The sequence below is a fragment of the Xiphias gladius genome, chromosome 15 (genome assembly GCF_016859285.1).
Source record: "Xiphias gladius isolate SHS-SW01 ecotype Sanya breed wild chromosome 15, ASM1685928v1, whole genome shotgun sequence".
Taxonomy (NCBI): domain Eukaryota; kingdom Metazoa; phylum Chordata; class Actinopteri; order Istiophoriformes; family Xiphiidae; genus Xiphias; species Xiphias gladius.
The window spans coordinates 1,186,217-1,207,648 of record NC_053414.1 but is presented as its reverse complement, the minus strand read 5'-3'; the positions used below and the strand labels follow the sequence as shown (position 1 = coordinate 1,207,648).

General features: G+C 44.2%; 2 protein-coding genes across 3 annotated transcripts; one reads left to right on the top strand and one right to left on the bottom strand.

Moving 5' to 3' along the window:
* Nucleotides 1–196: 196 nt before the first annotated feature.
* LOC120800365 (corticoliberin-1-like) lies at nt 197–9,880 on the bottom strand. Of its 2 annotated transcripts, none has more exons than XM_040146433.1 (2): nt 9,723–9,880; nt 197–701 (listed from the first exon to the last, which is right to left on the bottom strand). In XM_040146433.1, exon 2 carries the CDS (start codon nt 680–682, stop codon nt 197–199), a length of 486 nt encoding a protein of 161 aa, XP_040002367.1. In that variant the 5' UTR covers nt 683–701; nt 9,723–9,880. The 2 variants fall into 2 exon arrangements, with proteins under 2 accessions (XP_040002367.1, XP_040002368.1); XM_040146434.1 differs by lacking the exon at nt 9,723–9,880 and adding an exon at nt 1,658–1,896.
* On the top strand, nt 7,224–21,261 carry adhfe1 (alcohol dehydrogenase iron containing 1). Its single transcript, XM_040146432.1, has 14 exons — nt 7,224–7,348; nt 9,050–9,087; nt 9,361–9,410; nt 9,777–9,830; nt 10,718–10,872; nt 13,141–13,337; nt 14,088–14,165; nt 14,901–15,006; nt 16,457–16,609; nt 17,239–17,337; nt 17,751–17,829; nt 19,425–19,521; nt 19,854–20,011; nt 20,883–21,261. The coding sequence occupies exons 1-14, from the start codon at nt 7,296–7,298 to the stop codon at nt 20,964–20,966; spliced, it is 1,401 nt and encodes a 466-aa protein (XP_040002366.1). The 5' UTR covers nt 7,224–7,295; the 3' UTR covers nt 20,967–21,261.
* Nucleotides 21,262–21,432: the final 171 nt, after the last annotated feature.

Sequence of the window (21,432 nt, the reverse complement as noted above, 5' to 3'; positions counted from 1 at the left end):
AAGCCTCCGCCGTTGTACCTGTGTATTGTTCATTTGAACTTGTTGTGTAAAATTTGTGTATGTGATCACTGTAGGCAGCTGAACTCAAGCAACAGAGGATCTGAAGCTCACACAAGAGACTGACTCAAATAATATAAAATGATAAAAATACTCAACAGCAAGTGAAAAGTTTGAGGATTTTAATCGTCTGGTTTCTTTATTTTCCGAAGGTGTCCATCATTTTGCGGTTGCTGTTGGCCTGCTGGGCGATCTGCTCGGCCCGGGCCATCTCCAGGACCTCCCTGAGCAGGTGGAAGGTCAGATCCAGTGAGATGGGAGGCTCCTCCGACCTCTTCCCCTTCTCCCCAGCCTCTTCCTCTTCCTCCACCTCCTCCTCCTCCTGCCGCCGCCGGTGCTGCTCCACGTGGGCCTGCAGGAGTTGCTGTGTGAGCTGCAGCAGAGCCCGGTTCACCGCTGAGGACGATGATGAGGAGGACGGGAGGTCTGGAGAAGCTGCAGCAGCAGAGGAGGAAAGTCCACCTCCGCCCAGCTGGAGGGAGAACTCCTCCCCCAGGCGGAGGAGCAGTGGTCTGGGGAGGAGGAGGTGTTGACCGGCATGAGCACCGGCAGGTCGACAGTCAGCAGAACGAGGGAGGAACACACCGAGCAGAGCCACGACCCACAACAACACATTCAGCTTCATCTCCACACGCTGCTACAATCTGAAGGAAAAGAAGACAAGGATTTAAAAGGTTTTAACAATGCCTTCAAAGACCGACCTGAGGGATCAGAAAACCCAGAGACAGCTGAGAGGTTTCAGGTGTATTTTTGTTAAAGCGAGGAGGTGATCAGACGTTATTAAAGGAGGAGTCAGTGATTCTGGACAAGGACTGTCGATATTTGAACTCAGCAGCAAAACAAATAGACCCCTCCCTACAGTGCCCGCTCTGAAGCCCCGCCCCCCAAAAATCATAGCCACGCATCGCCAAGGCAACGACACAATGGTGGAAGCCAGAGCATCTTATACGGCTGGAACAAAAAAAAACTTTATAATATAAAACGCCATCAAACAAACGGCAAACACAGCGTCCAGTAAAAACTAGCGAGAGTTAGTTGTTTAGGTGGTTTTACCAAAACTACGGTGACAGAAGAGAGGAGCTAACAAGGAAGGTAAAGTTACCTGGCGCAGCATTTCAAATCACGCATCAATCCAAATAATCAACCTGTGCTAGCGAACTTCTGACTTTAGGTCTTTGCGGCTATAAAACCCTTCGCATGTTGTACGGACAGACACAATGATACAGAGCAAACAACGGGACGGCAAGTAACTGTACCTGACGTTAGCTTGGTTGTGAGTTAGCGACCTGTGGCTACAGTTGCTGCAGTGAAGATAAACATGCAGCGAGGACGAGACGGTTTCCCAGAACCAGCGCAGCAGCTGCAGACAGCGACACTCACAACGATCCTGCTCCTATAGCTGACACCACACCAACAACATGTCCCGGTAGACTAGAGAGGAGCTGAATGTCCGGGGACCAGTGGTTGGATGTAGAGTGACACTGGTACCTGCTTGCTAACTAACCAGTTGGGGTTAACTATCACCAACATTAGCACACAGGACAAAACAATAGTGACCTACTGGCTCTGTGCAACATAGCAACACTAATATTTTACACACCTGTCGAGCAGAAACAGAGCAACCTCCACATCCGTCTCCAAGACTTTCAACTCTCTGAGGTCTCTCCACCAGAGTCGGACTGGCCATTAGGACTACCGGGACAAATTCTGGTGGGCCATCAAGTTGGTCACCACGTCAGTGTACCGTCAAAACATCCACGAAGTTTTCAAAGTTTAAACGGGGCCAGTCCCAGCAGAAAAGCTCCCGCTGGAATTTCTTTCCTAGTCCGACCGTGCAGTCTCCACTGTCGATCAACGCAGCTCTTCACCGTTGCCTGATCAGAGCCCTGTTTTGTCAGTTATTGTTCCTCTGACCTTCTCCTCTTTGGCTGTTCCTCTGCCATCTCTCCTTCTTGACAAGGCGGCCGCCGGTGGACGTTCCTTCCGTGCACTCGCCTTAACGTTGCTGCAGGTCTCTCGTCCCAATCGGTCCCATTCAAAACAGGGTCTGGCGGTGACCGAAGGGTAGGCTGCTCCCTCTCCTCCCCCTGGGAACCCTTAAACTGGCACGATCCGTCAGCAGGTGCCAGATTCACCGTCTCTCGCTCCCACAGCTCCCCTCTTCTCTTCTTTTTTCCCTCGTCCCGTACACGAGCGTCCCCTGTTGCCGATTGGCCGGAGCAGTGTTTTGTGACTCGGTCCGAGCCACTGTGGTCGTTTCCCATTTACAGAACCAGTGGGAACACCGGATTTGTTTTCAGCACACACAGAACGGACAGCTGGTGGACTGTGAGGAGATATTCACTGAATTTGACAAAAAGTGTATTGGATTAGAAAACACTGACTCTACCTTTAACCAGCTCAGACGTAGATTTTTATTTATGTCAGAGAATGAACAGAAAAGCCCACAAACATTTTTCCATAAAGTGAAATAGAACACAAATATGAAATGTATTACCTTTAATTCGTGTTTTTATAGCATCATAAAAACATCTATTGGCCCCGTCCCTGTTTTTTAAAGTTTTTTCCTTCTGCTGCTTTTTATCAGCTCAGAGAGAAATGTGACTTTTGTGTGAAAATGGAGGAAGTTAAGGATGTTTCTGCGGATCTGACAGATGGAAACATGTTAACGCCAACATATATTCAAATCTAGAGACGCATACTAATTATCTGTATACATTTTCTCTACTTCTGCTTCGTTACCCCTCAGTTCTTTTTCATCAGCTTCATGTGTTAATAGTTAGCGTCCCTCCTAAGGATCAATAAATTAATACATTTTATCTTATTACGATCATCTTTATAATTACTAATATAAATACTAACTGACACAGGGTTTTTCAGTGATGATCCTGTTATTAACATGTATATTTTATAATGGAGGTAAAGAATACGAATGTGTTGTTTTTGTCCTACCTGATCGTCCTTCGTCTCCGTGTCTCTTCAGTCAAATAGAAACACTCGAGCGGATTCTACTTTATATATCTGAGTGAGTCTCAGCGAGGGAGGGGTTCTGCACATGCTCAGACGCATCAGTGTGAATGGTATCTGATGATGATGATGATGATGATGATGAGTCACAAATCATGGAGCTGTTATATGTTTATTTATTGATTGATTCATTATATCATCATCATCATCATCATTATCGTCATGACAATCAGGACACATTTCAATAAATTATAGTCTTTTTAAAAACAACTGACGTGTGGTCAGATGAATGAGACGCATAGAGAGGTTTGTCTGAGGAGGGAAACTGGCGACTCTCTTCTACGGAAAGTAGCTGAGGTTCGTCCAGAAGTCGCTAGATTCGTCTCTTGGGGCTTTTGTGATGAAAAGTTGACAAAGGGTCAGAAAAGTCGGTAAATCTATTGACAAAGGCGCCAAGTTTGCGACACTGCCTGTAAACGACCCCTGATGACGCAATAGAAACTGTTTCCACCAATTAATTTTGAAAGAGCAACAGCCAATGAGGAAACTCCGACACTCGGCTGGCCAACCAATGGTGTAACTTCATCACTCAGTCACAGATATTTGCATTTGTAAGACTGGCCTTGCTGGTGCGGTTCATTACTATAAACTTTTCTTCAGACTTTTTCTTCAGCGTTATAAAGCTCAGCCAAACAGACAACAGCTGACTTCCTATTTGTTGTAGGCGGATGGTGAGCGGACGACCTCAGCGATTAAGAAGAAGATGATGATGATGTGACCTTTCTCAACTCGACTGTGGACTGAATCTGTGACCTTCATCTACTGCAGCAAAAGAAAACACTGTGACACTCAGCAGGGGCTTCGCAGGTTTCTGATTCTGAAGACGTCTCAGCTCCAGACGTTTGTTTTTAACCAAGTTTGTTCCTAAGAATCAAAAAAATTCAACTCCACTGGAGAACACAAACACCTCCGTTCCTACAGAAGAAGACGGGAGCCTTCTAACAAAACGTCACCGGACTGAAAGGTTCAAGGGAGAAGGAAACTGCTCTTCAAGGATCAGAACTCAACCAAGCAGCTGAAGTATTACGAACAACTTTAACGTCAAGTGACGCATTTTAACTTCGTCAGGGTCACTCGCTCCACACATTGGCCCAGCACCTTTCAGCTTGTAGTCTTCTTCAGGGGAAAATGTACACAATGCATTTTGACCTCTAGCAGTCACGAGGATCCTTCTTTATTTTTTCTGAAAAAGGATCATCATTGTTATCTGAGCACAGATGAAACTCAGCGATAAGTTTCATAAGTCAGCAGTGACCTGCCTGAAGGTTGGGAGCACTTTAACAAAGTCAGCGTGTGGTTAATGAGCTAAAACATCATAAAACCACCAGTGTGGTCCTTTAAGTTCTTGGTTGACACCCTCTGAGACGTTCAGCTTTGGAATTTTTACAGTGCAGGTGCTGCTGCCTTCACAGCGTTTGGGAGCGTAAAGATAAGCCGAGAGCAGCTCAGAATCCAGAACTGACTCAACGGCCCTGACATTAACTCTTATTTCACTATAAACACGTCACCGATCTCTGCAGCAGCAGACTTTATACCACCAGTCTCAACCTGGAGGGTTGAGAATAAAACACTTTAAAATGTAAAGTTTACCATTAACTGTCTGGAGCTGTAGCAGTTCAGCCCTCTCACTTTTTCATTAGTCGTGGCACTTTAGTGAAATACTCACATTCCTCGACCTCTGTGAAGTCAGACGGGTCGGAGACACACTTTGATTTGACTAAATCTCTGTGGTTTTACTTGTTCAGTTTTCTCCATTGTTGTCGATTAGTTCTGAGGCTGTCATCGGCTCAGTGTTTCTCTGAAACCCTCACAGGTTTCATGGGTTAGTCGTGGTGCTTGTAACTAGAAAATGCAGTCAGTAGAGCGCAGACCTCTGCCAAAGCCAATGTCAAACGGCGTACACCAGACTTCAGAGAAAAAAAGTCTATTTGTTCCGCTGTTCAGAAGCTGGTTTATCTGTTTGACCTGTTGCAATAATGTTACTGAGAAGCATCTTACATTCAGTAACATTCTGTCTCTTTCAGTGACGTTCTCTGACGTTCTCTGAAGAACCAGATTTGTGGACTAAATTCATCTACAGTCCACTGAGGATTAGACAGGAAGCAGCCACAGAACAGCTGAGCCAAACGCCAATGTTAGTAAAACGGTAAACTAGCGTAACTTCATCAGGTGCCGTGATTGTGGACGCTAAGGTTACTTTCTCTCAGATAATGATTCATGTCGACAAACATCTGAAGTTCAGACGTTTTAGCTTCTCAGACAGTGAACAGCGATTTTAATGAATCCGCTTCTGAATGATCAGCCGCTGCAAAGATGGCGACAGCTGTAGCCGCCAGATGCTTAGAGGGCATAAAAATGAAAAATGCACAACAACAACTCCATTACGCAGATTATACACAACGGTGTGTTTCCGTTTCCACGGAGAGAGATGGGAGGTAGTGGCCAGTTATTTTAAACGCTGACCGGGGAGAGGAAAGTTAGCATACTTCCTACAACACATTTGTAGAACTGAACCAAAACATTCCTTAAAACGCCACATTTCTTGAGGTTCCACAAAATGTATATACATGTATTTATATATATATATGTGTGTGTGTGTGTGTGTGTGTGTGTGTGTGTGTCTGTAAAGCTGATCAGTCAGCTTTACAGACACTGAGATGCTCTGTTCCTGGTACACTGGACTGACTCTTGGTGCCACTGGCCTGGACCTAAACTGGAAGATGGTTCCACAGTAGAGGAGCCTGATGACTAAAAGCTCTGCCCCCCATTCTACTTTTGGAGACTCTAGGACCCACAGGTAAGCCTGCGTTCTGGTAGGGCAGTGTTCTACTGGGGTAATACGGTTCTATGAGCTCTTTAAGATGGGATGGTTTGTAGGTGAGGAGGAGGATTTTAAATTCTATTCTGGATTTTACAGGGAACCAATGCAGAGAATCTCTTTTCCCGGTTCCTGTCAGTACTGCAGCTTTCTGGATCAGATGGAGAGTTCTCAGTGTGAAATGAGGCCCTGGATAGTCACTGAATAACTCCCTGCATACGTTTCACTTTTTACTTCCCTCCGAGAACAGAGATTAAAAGGGGATCATTATTGGATGAATTCATCGTAGCCTCTTTTTCATACTTATTCTTCATGGTTTATAGACTCTTTTCGGTGGTGAAAGACCTGCAGGGATAAATAAAATAAAATAAAATAAAAGCTGCGAAACGTTGTGACAGTCTGAGGTTTGTTTAAAGGTCGATGTGTCAGAACTGAATCTCCTTACACAGAGAGATTAGACACGAAGAAAACAACCGTCAAAAAATTGAAGATTAACAGCGATCCATCTGACTGTTTACTTATCTGCTGTGACCTCTGACCTTTCAGTATTTATTGGACTGTGACGGGAAAAACAACAACCTTTAACACACCAGCACCTGAACCTGGATCGGCCAGAGATCCTTCCTTTGTCCTTTAGTTTGAGAAACCGAAGCCCTTAAAAAGCCCTTAATGTGAAAAGGCCTTAATCAGAAGATGGAGTAGATTTTAAGGGCGTCGTGACTTTCCCCTTAGTTTCCACATGAATGTGAAATGTTTGACAAATCCATGAATGATGAGTTGAAGGTTTTATTGAGGTGAAGGGATTCTGGTTCACGTCAGGGCTCTGAAATATTCTCAGCTGCTAATTAATCAGGTTTTAATTGACTCTTATTCACCACTCAGATATTGAACAGCTTTACCAGGACACACTCGTGGACTGGGACGGATGAAGGGAATTTTAATTAGGGTTTTCTGTGTTATCTGTGCAGTAGAAACCCTGAATATTCGACCTAGTTGAAAATGAATGTCCTTCACAGAATAAAGTTAGGGTTGACTTTCATGTCGTCTCTGCAGAGTCTGGAGGATCCGCCCGGAGCCGCAGACCAGGATTCACTGGGCATTTTCATGTTGAAAGTCAACTTAAAAAACCCAGATCCTTTAAAATAGTTTCTTAAAATAAGTGAATTTAAGAAACTATTTTAAACCATTTACCATCATACGTCATTATTAATGAGGACTTTAATGACACTTTAAGGTTAAATGGTGAATATTAGTCAGTTGCACGGTGAGTGTGACCTTTATTTTGAAATGAGTGGGCGGAAGCGGGGTGCCCTGTCCTACTCCCGGTGACTTGACAGCAGCTCGGTTAAATCCCGGTCTGCGTCTCGGTGCGGATCTTCCAGACCCTGCAGAGATGGCCGGACGGGACCGGGTCGTTCACCTGCTCCGGCAGCTCGAGCGCGCGGCGTAAGTTCGAACCGCGTCCGTTAAAAATCGCATTTAAGCTGAAATGACGTCAGCGCGAGAGAAAACGCACGTCGACAACCTGCGGCGACTCTTCGGCCCCGCAGAGCCCCCGACGCCGAAGTCCATTCAAAAATCTGGCAGTTTTAGAAGTCTGCGGGTCAAACGCCCGCGTCGACGCGGTGGAGAGCTCGGATGAGGAAGTTCCTGAACCGGTGCAGTGTCGGTGACCGTGCGGCAGGATGGGAAGCGTTCGTTTTACCCTTAAACGGGTTTTCCTTAGGGTCACCTGCTGCCAGCACGTGACCCTCGTGCCTCATTTTGGCACGAGTCTAGTTTCGACAGAACTAAAAGGTTCATGTTTCCCGCCTGATTCTGCAGAAACGCATCTGGTCACATCTGGGGCCAGGTGTCGACCTAAACCTGCACCTGGAGCAGTCAGACCTCAACATGGAGACTAAAGACTCTTTTAGAGCCTCCATCTAAATCCAGAGAAAAGGGGTCTGGATCCGGTCAGACCTGGTCCACGTTAACATGCGGGCCTGTCAGAATGATATAGACCCGGTTTCAGACTTGTGAAACCAAAAAAGGACAATTTCACAGTTTTTCTTTTCTTCTCTCCGGGTCTCATTAAACCAGGTCTAGATCTGCAGCTATTAAAGCTGAAGTAGTCAAATGTCATTTAGATCATTATGGAGACTGTGTAGACTCTCTTAGACCCTTTTACTGATTTATGAAACCTTATTTTGTGCGTGAAAGTACAGAAACCACTTTAGACCAGGTCTAGATCATAAACTTTTGTACGTGAAGGAGTCAGTCTGGGTCTAGATCAAGACCAGAAAGACTTTTTAGACCCCTTCTAAGATTTATGAAACCTTTATTTTATTTGTGAAAATCCATTGAAGGGTGTTATTTTCACTACAGAGACCACATGGGAAAAGGTCTGGATGCAGAACACTAGACTTTAATCAGTCAAAACTGGACTAGATTAACACAGAGACTTTCATTCTTTAGATGCCATTTCACCTCAGTGAAGCCTGAACAGAAAAAAACCCTTGATCCTTCTTTCTTGTTGTTTTAATGCAGAGACCATGTGAGACCAGATCTGGATCCTAAAGCGGAACAGTGATCTGCGACACTGTGAATCGCTGCAAAAAGACACACGCAAAACAGTTTCACAAACCCGAGGCGACAACTGAATCGTTCCCCAGAGACTTCACGTTAAAGCAGACGAAGTTTGACCTGACAGACCTCAGTAGTTTTAGATCCGAACCTGCGTTTGTTCAGTCGGGGGAAGAAAAAAGGGTGGACTCGCCCTTTCCTGTTGTCAGGAATCAGCTCAGGAAATATTGTCCCTCAAGAGCTCGTTGAGTTCTCCCTTCTGGAGAAATGAAAAATAAAATCTTCATCCTGATGTCTTGTATAGAGGATTTCATTTAAATCAGATCTCTTCTGTAAAAATAACTGGTTATACAGACATCAGCCGCTGAGCAGTGACGCCAAGTTAATAAAGTTTATTTTATTGAAAAAATATCGTCAGGCTTGAGGATGGATATTTAACGTGATTTGAAAAGGTCTCCCTGATTCAGAGATGTTCAGGAGTCATTGCGCAAACTGTCCATTACAACACTAAACTCTCCTTAAATTTGCAGAGTTTTGAATGGAGTTCTGCTCTGAGTGACATGAACGTTTTTGTGTGAACAGGTGCAGATGCCCCGCTCACTCCAACACCTTCCATCAAGGTACTCACTCTGCTTCCCTCAGTAGTAATTGTACATTTACACACATTCCGTAGGTTTACCAGTATTTAAGTTTTGCCGATCAATCGGTGTCGGCCATTTTTTGACCGATAACCTCCGAAGTTTCGTCTTTTATTAATCGCCACATAAGTTACTCGTCAGAAGTTTACATTCGGATGAACCTGGATCAATATTCTGTATCCCTTATTAATTGATCCGTTATCCACACACCGATATCATCGGACTATTGTTGAGTTAATTGAGTTTTTCCTCCAGGTGCCGGAGCTGCAACGTGCACCGTCCGTAAAACAGACTACGCCTTCGAGGTAACTCAGACCAAACTGCGTTTCAAAAAGGGATCCTTTTAGTGGCTCGTCAGTTAAGACGTGTTTATTTAAACTTGTTACTGAAAGTGAAACATGTCAAAGAATTTTTACTTTAATTTTTACTCCGCCGAGTTTTAAACACCTTTTAGATATTTCTCAAAATCGGGAACCATTTGTCTTAGGAAGACTTTTTTGTCCGAGCGATCTGCTCGTAATTACAGCTTTTGCTTTTTGCTTCTGTTAAATCAAAACTAGGACAAGAAGGATTTTTTCTATTTTTAAGTGTATCCTGGCAGGACCGAGCTTCTGTACCTTCTGGATCCGATACGGATTGTGATTCGTTGTGTTTGGGTATGTTTCTGTCAGATGGCGAGTTCCAGCATCCGGTATGGAGAAGGAGTCAGCAGAGAGATCGGCATGGTAACTATCGTCATCACCGTCGTCTTCGTCGTCATTATCACACGTCGTTTGATGCTAAAGGGGCATAAAAAACGTCCGTTACCTTTAAAACTCCTTTGGTTCATTTCCTGCTGCCAGATGTAAAATAAAAGAGCTTTATTTAGCCGGTTACAAGCTTCTTATTTGTAACCGGCCGATTCGTTCACATCAGCCTGGACGTCGCTGGCTCTGAGCCATAAATGGTCATAAACATCATAGTGGGCGGGACTTGTGAGACAGGTGAAATCGTAAACAGTAAGAGTCTCGTGTGTTTGATGCTGAGCTCGTGTTAGGTACCTTTATGATGCCTCTTGGATTTTGCTGCAGTTTTCTTTGCCGTTGTCACTCAACTGTTTTTACTTTCAAAGTCCGTTCCCTCCACCCGCGTGTTTTGCATCTAAACGGGAGCTTTTTAAAAAACGTTTGGGTCGAGACCACACACTCGATTTCCAGCGGCGCCACAGCGACACCGTCCTCGGCGCCCGGAGAGTCTCCAGACGTTCTAGCAGCTGTGTGAGGCTGAACTCTGACACAGCAGCACCTCGGGCTAAATGCTAACGCGCCGACGTTTAGCGGGCTCAACATCTTAGTCTGGCATGCAGGACATTCTGTCTGACTTTTCACTGCCGAGACCTCGTTAGACCAAGGATCAGTGTGTCAAACTGCTAAGAGCGGACTTCAGGTGAAGACAAAGGTAAACATCCGTCGTGCTTCAGAACCGAACGTTGAAAGCCGTTTATCCCACTGAGCTGCGAGAGAGAATTCATGCACTTAAACCGCCTCGCAAAAAAGTAAGACATGAGGTCTGGGGTTATAACATTGCTGAGTGAAGTCTGTAGACTTGGTGGTGGTCTCCGGTTCTCCTGCAGGACCTGCGGAACCTCGGAGCCCGGAATGTCTGTCTGATGACGGACAAGAACCTGTCCCGCCTCCCTCCGGTGAAGGCCGTCCTGGAGTCTCTAACTACGAACGGAGTCAAGTACAAGGTCTACGACAAGGTCCGGGTCGAGCCCACCGACACCAGGTGAGAGAGATCAGATCACTGTCACGGGTAAACATGCCGCCAGGGAAAATCCTGCTCACTGATTGGCTGTCAGGTGCAGAGAGGACAGCGAACTCTCAGGTAGCCACTTAGAGATGATAATGACAACGTCTTTGTGTTTTAACCGGGTCTTCCTTATGTTGTGGGGACACAAACCCGTTTGCACACTGTGATCCTGAGGACTCACTGGTCCCGGTAACAATGGTCTCCGCTCGATCCCAAAACCCCGTTTGGAAACACTTCTTTGGTCGGAAGACGTCTCAACTGGAACCTGGAGATAACGGTGTGAGCTACAGTTAGCCTAGCATTCCAGCACCAGCGACCTGCGGCCACATCTGGAATCCAAGTAGTTCTGTCTCTGGTTGCACTGGTCTGTCCAGCTGTTCCAATGGTTTGAGCCTATTTGTTCTCAGGGGGAATAATCAAACGCCATTTTTGCCAATTTCGACGGCGCTAGGAGTCACTGAAGTCATTAGTTTCATCAGTTGCGTCGGGAGATGTCACTGTGTGTTACTGTCGTTCGTCTTTGTACCTGGTCTTCGTTGTGTGTCCCCATAATGTAAGGAAGACCAGACGAGAGATCAGATGAAGCTTAATCTAATCTCGTCCCTTACAATGACCACCTTGTCCATTATAGTCACATCAGGACACCCTGGACAGTATTTAACTGCTTTTGAAAAAAAATCTGGTCTTCATTACTCCCCGTTGTCGTGGGGGGACACCCATTGTGAGGACTCACTGGTCTTTGTCCATTATTCGTTACATCAGGACACATCAGGGTGTATTTGACTCGTTACCTCTTAGTACCTGGTCATCGCTACATTACGGGGATACACACCCGTTTCCACACGGTCCCAACAGGTCTTACCCTCATTTGCGGGGTCAGTGTTTGGCTTAGACTAATCTCAGACCCGGGGTCACCTCGGGTGCTGACAGTCATTAAAATGTTAATTAAAAAGTCCTGGTAAAGTCTGGAATGACTTTTTCTTACTCAAAACCAGTACGTGTCCTGCTCTTCACGTGTTGCAGGGTTTAATTGCTGCTGTTTCTTATGGCGCTTTTACGAGGATCGTCAACGGTCCTGCAGGCTGTGTCCTCTGAGGGTCAACGGGAGTCTCTTTTTATAAGATTACAGCTTTTTATAGCACAAGATTGTGGCTGTTCTATTTCTGTACACTGCAGAAATATCTACCTTAACAATATTGACCTTAGTCTTAGTTATTTTGTCTCTTGTTGTGATTGTAAAATCTTTTTCAGCGAAGATTTCCAGGGGGTGAGATGGTTTCAGCGTGTTTCTAGCTAAAAAAATGGCCTCGCGTAAGGAAGTTTTGTTAGAGACGAGTCTCACCGGCCTGAAATCTAGAAAATAATATAAGTGTTTTTTTATGAAATAAGACATTTCATACAAGAAGATGCAACGTGCTTCGCGAAAAATGAACATTGAGGGACAGGTGCAAAAAAAAAAGAGTAAGTGGACGAGGTAAATATAGTAAATGTTAGCGGGAGTGTTGGTTTTTTGAGAGCAACTCAGAGTCCCGTGGTGTTCCAATTCAAAGCTAAGTTTTCATTAGTGGAGGAGTTTTCTGGACCAGTGGATCGTGTGAGGGATGTAGATGGGAACCGGGGCTTTGTGTTTATCTGCCGCAGACACTCGTTTAGCCTCGTTTCATACGGAGCGTCTTCACAGGTACAGGCGGGGTTTCGGATATGATGATAGACGCTGTGTGACGATGGGAAAAACCTACATCGTCTCACGCTATGCTCTGTTGTTCATGTCACGCTCGTCGCGGCATGTTTTTGTCATCCGGACGAAGCTTCGCGACCTTCTGCTCGCCACGGACGCAGGCGGGAAATTCGCATGAGCGCGGGAAAACAAGCAAACGCGGAGGAGAGCGAACGTGCCCCAGAACGGGGTCGTTCCAGACAGGAGGACTCCCGCCAGCCGCGCCTGTCGCATGGACGCGGTTTGGGTAAGAAAAGTCCGACACCCACCGGAACCGGTCCTGCCGGAGAGAGTCCACGGATGAGAGCCTCAAAACAAACACGGAAAAGAGTCACGATGATGGAAGGAGACGACGGCTGCTGCTGCAGGTTACAGCCGCTCAGACATTCACGCGGTTGAGAAGAGGCAAAGTGATGAGTGACGATGTGCGTCGTCACCCGGATATGAAATCGTCTCTAGCGGGACACGAGGTTTTAGCCACGCGGCGCAGCCCCAGGTTGGCTAATATGGGTTTCTGTGTGTCCTAGTTTTAAGGAGGCCATCGCGTTTGCCAAAAACGACTCGTGCGACGTGTTTGTTGCGGTGGGCGGGGGCTCAGTGATCGACACCTGCAAGGCAGCCAACCTGTACGCTTGCCACCCCGACGCCGACTTCCTGGACTTCGTCAACGCTCCGATCGGTAAAGGGAAGCCGATCGCCGGAGCCCTGAAGCCTCTCATTGCAGGTAACGGGAAGCCCTCGGGTTACCACGGCAACACCAGACGGTTAGCGGAGGCTAGGGTGGCGTCAGGACACTTTATCAACAGTTAATTATTATTAATGAATAATTTATTAGATAGTGATGATGGATAAAAGACCAGTTCATCGCTGATGAAAACTAATAATTACTGACCCTTTTTCTGTTGGTCTGTGAGTATGAAACGGGTTTTGAACGTCACTGTGGTTTTGAAAAGGTCTTGAAGTTTTTAATTTATCCTGCAGAAACTTGTTTTGAAGTGAACGTTGCGTCATCACGCAGCTTCCTGCCGTCGTCCTACACCGGGGCTTTTACCTGCTCAGGTGTTTCGTTCTGTTTTTCTAACCTCGGCTCAGGCGCTTGACAGAGAAAACCTCTCAGACCTTTTCCCGTCATATCTGTAGAAAACCTCTTCCAGGTTCCTCAGACGCTAAAGATAAAAGAGTCAGTCGGTCACAGGTCGACGCGTTCGACGTGATCGGTTTTGTTTCACGCTCTTTGAAAGATTTCACTGCGGAAACGTACAAATAATCCGTTAAAAGTAAAAATAAATGTGTTTTTGCCGTCAGATTATTATTTTTAAAGAAAATATCAAAGTGTTGACGAGAAACTAGTTCAGATAAAGACTAATGTTGCACAAACAATGATTTTGATACAACGTGACGTCAGGTTTCTGGACTCGTTTAATCCTCTTCACCTCTGAATTTGTGGGGTGTTTTTCTTTTCTTCTCTTTTCAGTTCCAACAACCGCAGGCACCGGCAGTGAGACCACTGGAGTTGCCATCTTTGACTATGAGCCTCTGAAGGCCAAAACGGGTAAATGTCGCAGTCAAAGTAGCCTGAATCACTGTTTTAATATTATCCTTTCTATAAATTATCACGGTCCAGTCAGGTCATTTCACAAAAGATATTTATGAAATCCTAAAAAATGTTTCTGTCCTGTTGGTAGAAAAACGAATTTCCTTTCCACTTTGCTGTTGTCTCTTCTGAAAACTGCTTGATTTCACTCCGTGATTTTATTCACTTATTAACTCCAGTCGCTTCTACTTTGCCCTTTTTTTTATTGTTGTTAAGCTACTGTCAGTGAAACTCAGCTTTTCCTGCAGATGTTTCACATTAAAAGCCTGGTAGGAAGGAGAGAGACTATAAACCTGGAAAGTTCTTCATGTAGTGGAAACAGTCAGCAAATCAAAACGGCGTAGTAGTTATAACCAGAGAACGCGTTTTTCACAGGCATTTATCAAGACAACAGGGAAACACAGGACACACAGGAGCAGGTCAGGAACCGGGCAGGTCTCCTCCCAAATTATCATGAAATATAACGCGGCCACTGGAAGTCGAGCTCTGGCTCTGATACAAACCAGTTCACATAAAGGTTTAAACTGGGACACATTTCACAGTATTTCTTCGGGTAAGTCAGTTTCCAGCCTGTTTCATCACCTGAAGCTCCACAGACGCAGCTCAAGGTGACCCGCCTTGTTTTACACGCGGCTTGTGAAACCACGATGACGGCGGTGTCGGTCTGAGCTGTGATTGGCTGTCTGTGTTCAGGTATCGCCAGCAGAGCCATCAGACCCACGCTGGGCGTCGTGGACCCGACGCACACGCTGACCATGCCCGAAAGAGTCGCGGCCAACAGCGGCTTCGATGTTCTCTGGTCAGTCTGTCCAACATCCGTGTGTCCAGCCTCTGTCCGTGAGTCTGTCCGCTCGGGGAGTGTCACGTCAAATGATCCACGGTTTTACCGGTGTTAGTCCTAAGATGATCACGTGAGTAGAAAAAGTCGCGTGGAACGGGTCTGATAATACGAACCCCGAGAGACAAACCGCAGGGGACCCGAACACTCGGTCCTCCGGAACCTGAACTGACCGAGAGGCCGGTCCCGTCAGGATCCGACCCAGCTCAGGTAACGGTGATGGATCGAGGCTCAAATTTTTCTGTTTATTTCTCAAAAAGAAGGAAAACTGAGTTTTAACAAAGGAAGACTGGAGGCTAACAGAGGATTGGGTCACGGCTTATTAGAAATTAGATTTCTGAATTTTATTTTTTAAATATTGAAGTTATTTAACCAACTTTAATGATCAATTTTAATACATTTAAATAGTTATATTTTCAATTTTTTTTACTTAAACATACATAAATGCAAAAGAATTTTATTGAATTTAATTAATAATTTGCCACCAGGTATATAATTATGATTAGACCATATATATGTTGTAAAAACACCTTTTAAAAATGGCGGATTTTTAAAAAATGTCCACGTACCTGTCTGTTCTGTCTCTGGTCGTCACTAACGTCCCCTGGGGGGTTTTAAAGGCAGCGTCTGTGTTAAGGGATTTTGGACAAGACGTTATTTTCAGCTGCGTTTATGCAGCGGCGAGAACATCGGTCTGATTCTACTGACAGAAGAAACCCTGCAAGTTATTCAAACCTACTCAGACTGGTTAGTTGGATATTTCTCTTCTCCTGTTTGAACCTGTGCGGTTGTCTTCTGTGTTGTGGATCAGCTGTGACCTCTGACCTCTGACCCTGCAGACTGTTTTTAAATCAGAAGAACCTTTACAGATGGTATCAGTCTGAAGCCCCAGAGGAATCTGACTGATACAGAGACATGTTTTAATTTGACATATTTCATTTTATTTAAAATATTTTTTAAAAATTCTATTATATTTCATATTTTATTATTAAATTATAGTATACATTCGTTTTTTATTTGAAAATTGATTAGTTTTATTTTATAAATTTTGCCTAATTCTATTTTTATTTCATTTTAATTTAGTATTAAAATAATTTATCCTTATTATTTCATTTATTTTTTAATAATTTATTCCAGTTTAAGGTTAATTTGATGTATTTTTAATTTAATTTTAAAATGTTTACTATCTCACGCTATATTTGTTTTTATCTTATAGGTGTTTTCTAGCAGTGAGTAAATAAAGAGCAGAGCTGGTTTTACTGAGAGAAAATCCTAAATAACTCAGTAGCGGTCGTAGCAGTGGTAGTTGTTGCCATGGAAACACTAGTATTGCCGCTTCGAGGTAGGACAACACACGTTTCGACATGAGTCCTGCTGATCGTCAACCACCTCCCGTGTTTTATTCCCTTAGTCACGCTCTAGAGTCCTACACCGCTCTGCCCTACAACCAGAGGAGCCCCTGCCCTCCCAACCCCATCAACCGCCCCGCCTACCAGGGCAGCAACCCCATCAGTGACGTCTGGTCCCGCCACGCCCTCAACGTGGTGGCCAAGTACATGAAACGGTAAATGAGAATTTAACAGGACAACCACGCGGTCAGGTTCCCCGAGGAACACCACTGAAGAAGATGTGAACCAAAACCAGAGCTGCTCTTCTCTCTGTTTGTAGGATGATCACTGTCTACTTTGCTCCTTTTGTTTAATTTTTTAACTTTATGAAGTTTTTGGAAGAATGGAGTGTTTTTACAGACTGCGGCAGGTGGTCTGTCTGAGAAATTCATCCAGATCAGGATCCCGACGCATGTTTTAATTTTCAAAAACACCGTGTGCACCGCTGATCTCTTGTACTGTAATTTTGGTCGGAAAAGTCATTAAAATAACTTTAGACTCTAAAAATCACCTAAACAGAATAAAATCTAACCAAATAAAGATTAGATAAAGGCAAAAAAATCAATAAAAATTAACATTATGTGAAATTTAAGAAATAACTGAAAAATAAACTAATAAAAAAAAAACTAACACAAAACATCAAACGCAAAATTAAATGACATTTAAAAAAAAAATAAAATCAGTCAGAAAATTTGGTCCTGCAAATTTTTGTGTAGTAAATTTTTTATGTTCTAAAACAGAAACGTCAGCATCATGAACACGACATCTGATATATTGATTGATTGATCGATTGATTGATCGACAGAGCTGTGCGGGACCCTGAGGACCTGGAGGCTCGGTCCAGCATGCATTTGGCCAGCGTGTTTGCCGGGATCGGCTTCGGAAACGCTGGAGTTCATCTGTGGTGAGGAACAAACCTTTACTGTCAACAGCCATCTTTGTTATTTTGTTAGTTTTAAGGGTTGTTTCCTCCTCATACCCCCTGAAACTGTGGAGATAAGACGTAAAAAAATCTCAATAAATATAAAAATCAAGGAATTTGGGGAGAACCCCTGAAAGTTACTTGGTTTAATGACTTTTCAGTTGGTAAAAACCCTTAAAAACCCCCAGTTAATCCATTTAAAATACATGAATATATTACAGTGAATTAGTTGTTGCCTTCACCCCAACAGAGACGCCGTAATTACAATCGTTGTTAATCTGTAAATAAACATCATTTCAAGGTTAAAACAAATGAATTTTGAATTACCATGAATTTCCATGGTGTTTCTAAAATCAAATCAAAATGTTTGTATAAAGATGTTTTGTATTTTGCAGTCATGGGATGTCGTATCCGATCGCTGGTAACGTGAAGACTCATTCAGCCAAGGGTTACAGTGTGGAGCACCCCCTGGTGGTTAGTGATGAAAAGACAACACACTTGCACACACAAGTCACGGCCGCCTGAACGTGTCCAATGTCTGAACGTGTCCAATGCCTGAACGTGTCCAATGTCCGAACGTGTCCAATGTCCGAACGTGTCCAATGTCCGAACGTGTCCAATGCCTGAACGTGTCCAATGTCTGAACGTGTCCAACGTGTCCAATGTCTGAACGTGTCCAATGTCTGAACGTGTCCAATGCCTGAACGTGTCCAATGTCTGAACGTGTCCAATGTCTGAACGTGTCCAACGTGTCCAATGTCTGAACGTGTCCAATGCCTGAACGTGTCGAATGTCTGAACATGTCCAATGCCTGAACGTGTCCAATGCCTGAACGTGTCCAATGCCTGAACGTGTCCAATGTCTGAACATCCATATTAAATCAAGGTTTTACATGAGACTCATTATAATTCTAAAAATACGTCATGGTGGAGCCGATGTACCTATTGGCAGTTTTAGAAAAATTCAACTTTAGACCAAGTTTTGTCGCATGGATAAAATGATTATACTTGTGGAATAAAGTGCTGATTCTAATTACTGTACTGCAATTTTTCTTAATAATTTAATAATTTGGCCCAATGACACAAAACCTTCAAAAATCTTCAAAGCGAAACCGGAGTAATATCTAAGTTATCAAAAGTTCTCTTCCGCTCTTCTGATGTAATTTGTTGTTGACTTGTCTTGCAAAATGGAGAAGCTACAGGTCGCAGGTATCGACAAAAACTTATTTGGAAAACCGATGTTGAAAGAGAGAAGAAAGAAGACAAAACAACAGAAGAGCAGCACAGAAAGCAAAGGAAGCGCAAAATGGCAGAAAGTGGGGCACAAAGAAATCTCACTGATTTTATAGCCGCGAGGAAATCGTAGGGGCGGCGCCGGAGGGATGTTGCCCGCCCACACTCAGCGGCCGAGGGACATTACGTCCTGTGTAAGCCTCAGAAAGATCCACTGTTCAGCTTGTACCTCTCACGAGAAGCTGCAGAAGGTGTAGGGACCTTTCCTGAAAACTCTCAGAATCTTTAGTCCCACTAAACATTCATTTCCTCACCCTGTTTCTGTCTTTAGTCTTTCTGTTGACTTCCGTCAGTGATACACAACCCGACTTCCGGCACCTTTCCGTAGCACTCCAGGGACGAGGTACGCTTTAACATCTGGCCTTCTGGCTTGTAGACGGGGAAAGTGGAGGTGAGGGACGATGGGGACCAGATGGCCCGTTATTGGATGTGCTCTGTAAAACTGACAAATCTGTCGGGCGCTCGACTACATTTTGTTAGTTTGTTTAAAATTCGATAAAAATATTACAGAGTATGAGGACATGGGGCTATACATATCGTCAATGGTCAGACTGTGTGTGTGTGTGTACTTGTGAGGACCAGTTTGAGTTTTAGACCTTTGAAGTGAGGACATTTTGTCTGGTCCTCACACCTTCATATGGCTGTTGGAGGATGAAGACTTGGTTTTAAGGTTCAGGTTAGGATCAGGTTTAGGGAAGGGTTACGGGCTAGGGTATGTATCATCTCAGTGGCTGTCCTCACAAAGATTAAAGTACAAATGTCTGTGTGTGTCCTCAGCCTCATGGTCTCTCAGTCGTCCTCACATCTCCAGCTGTCTTCAACTTCACTGCCCCGATGTGTCCAGAGCGCCACCTGGACGCTGCCGAGATCCTGGGTACCTGTTCACCTGTTCACCTGATGTCACCTGATGTCACTGTAGAATACAGTATAATACAACGCAGTGTGTCATACAACATTATATGACACGATACATCATACGATGAAATACTGAACAAAACAGTAACACGACACAATACATCACAACAACCACAGCCAAATAAAATCCTGCGCTCTGATTGGCTGTCAGCTGTCTGGCAGCCAACTGTTTACCTGTTCAGGTAAATAGTTTAACAACCTGCATGTAACCATAGAAACAGGACTGGACTAATGTGTCCAAACAGAGACAGCGGCGCACGGGTGCGGTAACGGACTCTGTGTTGCGTTCAGGTGCAGATATCCGGCAGGTGAAGCGGGAGGACGCGGGTGCTGTTTTGGCCGACACTCTGCGTGAGTTCCTGTTTGACCTGCAGGTGGAGGACGGACTGGGAGCTGTGGGATACAGCAAAGACGACATCCCAGCGCTGGTGAAAGGAACCATCCCTCAGGTCCGTCAGAGTCCCCCTAGAGGAGGTCCCAACTCAGTCCACTTCAGGTTCAACTCAGGATCCATTCAGAGTTTCAAACTAGGTTAAAGGGAAATCTGTTCAGTTTCCTTTTACAATTCACTTTTTATTTACTGTCAGTCTCCATGAAACTGAATCCATTCATTTTAACCTCCCACTAACAATAATGTAACTAAGGTGTTTTTAAGGGATAATTAATGAGTCAATCATTTGATTTGGAGTTTGTTACGTGTAAAATAACATAAGAGTTGTAATATGTAACTTAAAAGGTTCTTAACTTGCAGCAAAATTAGGGATTATAAGTAAAAACATCCTAAAACAGGAAAATACTAAATTTAAAAAAAAGAAAAATTAAAGACTAAGGTATTTTAGAGATTATCAGTGTGAAGAAAATCCTTAAAATTGACAAGAAAAATAAAAGCTATAAAATTTAGACCATAAAAGGGCCTTAAGTTTTCAACTAAGATGAAAATTCAGAAATGGGTGAATTTTGTATATTGATTGTTTCTACGATTAAAAACCCTTAAACTGTGAAGATAATCTGTGAAAAACTCCCTTAACATCTGAAAAAAGCATTATTATCCCAAAATTGCTCCATTGCTAAAGACTGGTCTGAATTAAAGGGGCACCTGTGATGTGGTTTTGTAAATTTTAAGGCGTTTTTCCCTCTAAATCCCCACAGAAAACCCTTATTAAAATTCCCTTCATCCGTCCCAGTCCACGAGTGTTTCCGTTCATTTGTCCTGGTAAAGCTGTTCAATATCTGAGTGGTGAATAAGAGTCAATTAAAACCTGATTAATTAGCGAGTAGTTTTCTGTCTGTCGTTGAAATACTTTTCCTTCTATCCTCCAGGAGCGAGTGACTAAACTGTCTCCCAGAGAACACAGTGAGGAGGACCTGGCCCAGCTGTTCGAAGCCTCCATGAAGCTCTACTGAAGACTGACAGACAGTTTCCGTCCTTGTGAGGACAAAACGCGCTGAACAGACGTGTTAGAGAAACACTCTGTTCTTCGGTATGTGAATGTAAAAGCTGTCAGATGAAACTGGTCTCAGGTCTGTTCGGTGATGGGCTGCAGTCCCTCTAACGGCCACGAGAGGCTGCTGTTTCTCCACCTGTTCAGACTCACCTGTGACTGTGACACCTCTGCCATGTGATCACATCGGTGCCATTTTATCACCTGTTGATTTTATATTTACATATGAATTTGAAATAAAAGATACTTACAGGTTGCTGATGTCTGCTGCTCTTGAACTGGACCGGGACATGCGGATTTAACACCTCAGTAGTCAACGTGGACGTCCAGCAGGTGTGAGGGTTCAAAATGACAGTTTTCACTGCATTTTCAAGGACGTCCTCGTATTGTTGTGAATGAAACTTGTTTCTCAGACTCAAGTTACAGAT

What these genes read in the sequence shown, in the direction of transcription:
- LOC120800365 (XM_040146433.1), bottom strand. Translation starts at nt 682, where the DNA reads ATGAAGCTGAATGTGTTGTTGTGGGTCGTGGCTCTGCTCGGTGTGTTC.
- adhfe1 (XM_040146432.1), top strand. Translation starts at nt 7,296, where the DNA reads ATGGCCGGACGGGACCGGGTCGTTCACCTGCTCCGGCAGCTCGAGCGC. An exon ending in CTCCAACACCTTCCATCAAG is followed by an intron (nt 9,088 to 9,360) that starts GTACTCACTCTG and finishes TTTTTCCTCCAG; the next exon opens with GTGCCGGAGCTGCAACGTGC. An exon ending in GTGTGGAGCACCCCCTGGTG is followed by an intron (nt 17,830 to 19,424) that starts GTTAGTGATGAA and finishes GTGTGTCCTCAG; the next exon opens with CCTCATGGTCTCTCAGTCGT.